Source organism: Primulina tabacum, unplaced genomic scaffold, assembly GCF_025594145.1.
Source record: "Primulina tabacum isolate GXHZ01 unplaced genomic scaffold, ASM2559414v2 Contig850, whole genome shotgun sequence".
NCBI classification, from domain to species: Eukaryota; Viridiplantae; Streptophyta; class Magnoliopsida; order Lamiales; family Gesneriaceae; genus Primulina; species Primulina tabacum.
In genome coordinates, this window is record NW_027459946.1 from 21,419 (window position 1) to 25,549 (window position 4,131).

The 4,131-nt window shown below is 37.5% G+C and overlaps 1 protein-coding gene across 1 annotated transcript; it reads right to left on the bottom strand.

Moving 5' to 3' along the window:
• Window positions 1-648: 648 nt before the first annotated feature.
• On the bottom strand, window positions 649-3,860 carry LOC142535170 (uncharacterized). The gene is made up of 5 exons (XM_075641708.1): window positions 3,502-3,860; window positions 2,856-3,354; window positions 2,054-2,213; window positions 1,241-1,906; window positions 649-1,016 (listed from the first exon to the last, which is right to left on the bottom strand). The coding sequence occupies exons 1-5, from the start codon at window positions 3,858-3,860 to the stop codon at window positions 649-651; spliced, it is 2,052 nt and encodes a 683-aa protein (XP_075497823.1).
• Window positions 3,861-4,131: the final 271 nt, after the last annotated feature.

The window sequence follows — 4,131 nt, forward strand, 5'->3', positions numbered from 1 at the left end:
AATGTAAACAATGTTTCATCAACCGTTCCAAATGAGAAACCATGTTCAAGCAAGAATATGGTTAATGTGTCATATCATGCTCTCGGTGCCTGCTTCAGTCCATACAGAGCTTTGTCCAGTTTGTAAACATAATCAGGAAAAGTGTGATTAATAAAGCCAGGTGGTTGTTCTACATGAACTTTCTCATTTAATAATACATTTAAAAATGCATATTTAACATCCATTTGATATACATTGAAATCCTTAAATGCTGCAAAGGCCAGAATTATTCTAATAGCTTCTAACCTGGCAACCAGGGCAAATGATTCATCAAAATCTATTCCTTCCTCCTGTCTATAGCCCTGAGCTACAAGTCTAGCCTTGTTTCTTTTAATCAAACCGTTTTCATCCATTTTGTTTCTGAATACCCATCTAGTTCCAATCACATGAGTGTTATTAGGCCGAGGGACTAGATGCCAAACTTTACTTCTTTCAAACTGATTAAGTTCTTCTTGCATGGCCTCTATCAAGTTTGAGTCAAGTAATGCATCATCAATTTTCTTAGGTTCTATCAGAGAGACAAATGCAACATGCATAACTTCATTTATCATTTGATTTCTAGTTCTAAGAGGAGCAGTAGGGTTACCGATGACCAGCTCAAGTGGATGATCATTTTTTCCACTGGAGACATGGTCCATATGGATTTAATTCGGTTGGTTGAATAATTCCTTCTTCTTGCTTCAGTGCTACTTCCATCTGCGTTTGTTGGATGTCCTCTAGTTCATTCACCTGTTGAGTTTGTTCTTGAGCGGTTGGACTTTCTTTTGATGTGATTCCCCCTATTTTTCTCAGATCTACCTCATCATCACTGCTTGCTTCAAGGTTAGTTGCATCAAGATTATTTATTAAATCATGTATACTGTTACTATTGTTGTCATGACATATAGATGATTCATCAAATACAATGTGTATAGATTCTTCAACAGTGAGTGTTCTTTGGTTATAAACTCTGTATGCTTTGCTCACTGCTGAATATCCTAAAAAGGTGCCATTATCAGCTTTAACATCAAAAGCGGTGAGATGTGTTTTGCCATTGATGTGAATGAAACAATTACAACCAAAGATGCGAAAGTATCCTACTTATGGCTGATTGCCAGTCCAAATTTCATATGGAGTTTTCTCATGATTTTTGTTGATCATGGACCGGTTTTGAGTATAACAGGCTGTGTTAATGGATCAGCCCAAAACCTTTGTGAGATACCAGATTTCGTTAGCATGGTTCTAGCTGCTTCCTTCAATGTGTGGTTTCTTCTTTCAGCTAATCCGTTTTGTTGAGGTGATCTTGCTGCTGATAATTCATGTTTTATGCCGTGATCTTCAAGATAGGATGACAGGAATCGGTTTAGAAATTCAGTTCCTCTATCACTCCTGATTTTGTCAACTGCTTCACTTTTCTCGTTTTGAAGTCTTTTGAGCAGCTTGATTAGTTGATCAGTGGTTTGGTCTTTGGAGTTTAGAAATGTTACCCATGTAAATCTGGAGAAATCATCAATAACTACTAGAGTGTATTTCTTTCCCCATAAACTTGTTACAGGTATTGGTCCGAACATGTCCATATGAAGAAGTTCCAAGCATCTTGCTGATGAGTTTCTTCCTTTGCTCTCGAATGTTGACCGGACTTGTTTACCTAACTGACAAGCATTGCGAAATCTATCTTTGGCAAAATCAATGTTAGGCAATCCAGATACTAATTTAAGTTTTCTGATAGTGGCAATAGATTTGAAATTAAGATTATTGAGTCGTTTATGCCAAAGCCAATTTTTATTTCCATTTAAGGCGACAAAACAGGTAGGTGCGCTAAGACAGTCATCATTCCATTTAACTTTATATGTATTTTGCTCTCTATGACCAGTTAACATGATATTACCTGCAGTGGTTTTGACAGTACATATGAGTTTTTGAAATTCTACGGTGTAACCACTGTCACATAGTTGGCTTTTACTTATCAGATTATAACATAGATTTTCTAGAAGAAGTACATCTCTAATAATAATTTTGTCGTGGATAATCTTACCTTTACAAACAGCTTTACCTTTAGAATTGTCACCGAAGGTGATTGTTGGACCTTTGTAGTAGATTACTTCTGACAGGAGATCTTTGCTTCCATTCATGTGTCTAGAGCAGCCACTATCCAAGAACCAGATGGATTCTTCTAGCTCCTTTTTCTTTGTTTCCTGTAATTATTGAATAAGAGATTGGTACCCTTCTCTATTTGGGTCCTGAGCTTATTAGACCCTTAGGGATCCACACTTGAATTATCCTGAAGGATTTTTTTCATGATGTGTCTTAAGGAGAGAGCTGTTATGTGCATAATCAGGTGGTGTATGCAGTGTCTTTTTCTTTCCAGTATGTTGTTTAGACCATCTGTCATTGTCACTCAACCGGTATCTCTTTTGAACAGGTCGGCTATTGTGGTAATGGTTCGGTCTAGTTTTTAAATAATTTCCGGCTGACCCTGACTTTCTGCTGGCCCAACCTGAACTGTTGTGAATGGTTTTATTAGGCCTGCGTCTGACCCATGATCAGTTGGTTTTAGCATTCTCAATTTCGATGTATTCTAAACCACATCGCCTTCTGTTATTTTCAAGATTTACATTCTGAGTGCCTCGATCTTCAGGTTTATCATGTTCATATACCGTACTAGATCTGACAAATTTAATTGGTTTTAAATTGCTTTTTTCTAGTAGCGGTTGAGTTTGTGCTCCTGAGGTGCTGCATTCATTAATGCTATAGCCTAGCCTGGTTCTATCTCCGACTGGCTTCTGCATTTCCTACATCCTATTCAAAGAAACAGAGGACTTGTTCCAAGTGTTAACTGTATTTATCAACCGTTTATTTTCTTTCAAAGTAGCATGGAACAATCTTCGCAGATCATCATTCTCAGCTGTTAGCAGACTTAACTTTACTCTCAAACCGTTAACCTCTTTTTGCTGCGAACAGCTAGAGAGAGTTAACTTGTTTTCCAAGTTTTGTTTTTCTATTTTGGCTTCATTGAACTGCTGTGATAGCCTCTTAAACTCATCTACCATGTCGTGAAGTGCGGTGAAAAGATCTACTTGTGTGAATTCATCGGAGTTAAAGTCAAATACCATTTCATCAGTAGATTCTTGATCTTCTTTGGCCATGAGACACTCTACTTTCTCATCTTCGCTTTCACTTGAAGATTCTTCAAAAATAGATCTTTCATATTCTGATTCAGCCCATTTGTCTTTTTCTTCTTCTGCAACTAGGACTCGCTGACTCTTCTTTTTGATGAATCTTTTGTTGTCTTTAACTCTTCTTCTGTCACCTGATTTCTTTTCATCTTTTCTTGGCCTGTTGCATTCTGCAATAAAGTGTCCTCTCTTTCCACAGTTAAAACAAGCTTGACCATCATCAGTATGGTCCTTGTTGAAGTGAGGTTTATTCATCTGTGAATGATTCTTACACATGAATTTACTGAATTTTTTAATGAATAAAGACATGGCTTCATTGCTTAATTGCTCGGCAGATTTCTTACCTGAGGACTCTTTGACCGGAAGATTCACTATGGTAGCTGGCAGTGCCTTTGTTTGTTGCGATGTGGATGGATCCTCTTCAGTTCGTATTCGTAGCTCGAACTCATACGCTTTAAGATCGGCGAAGAGATCATGAAGTTCCAGTTTGTTTAGATCTTTTGATACTCGCATTGCTATAGTCTTTACATCCCATTCTCTAGGAAGACCTCGCATGACCTTTAAAGCAATTTCTCTGTTGGAATATTCTTTTTCGAGTGAGGTGAGTTCGATGATGACACTGCTGAATCGTTCGTAAAATTCTGCAAGAGTTTCTCCTGGCTTCATCTTTGCATTGTCAAACTTCTGGATAGCCACAATCAACTTGTTTTCCTTAGTCTGTTCATTGCCTTTGCATAGTTGAGTAAGTTTTTACCATATTTCCTTCGCAGTAGTGTAGGTCTTGATTTTGGCGAACATATTCTTGTCCAGAGTTTTATAGAGAATATTTTTCGCAACGTTATCCAAATTTTCCTTCTTCTTATCCTCAACTGTCCATTCAGATCTGTGCTTTTAAACCATCTGAGGAGCACCTTCAGTTATTGTTGCAACTGTATTC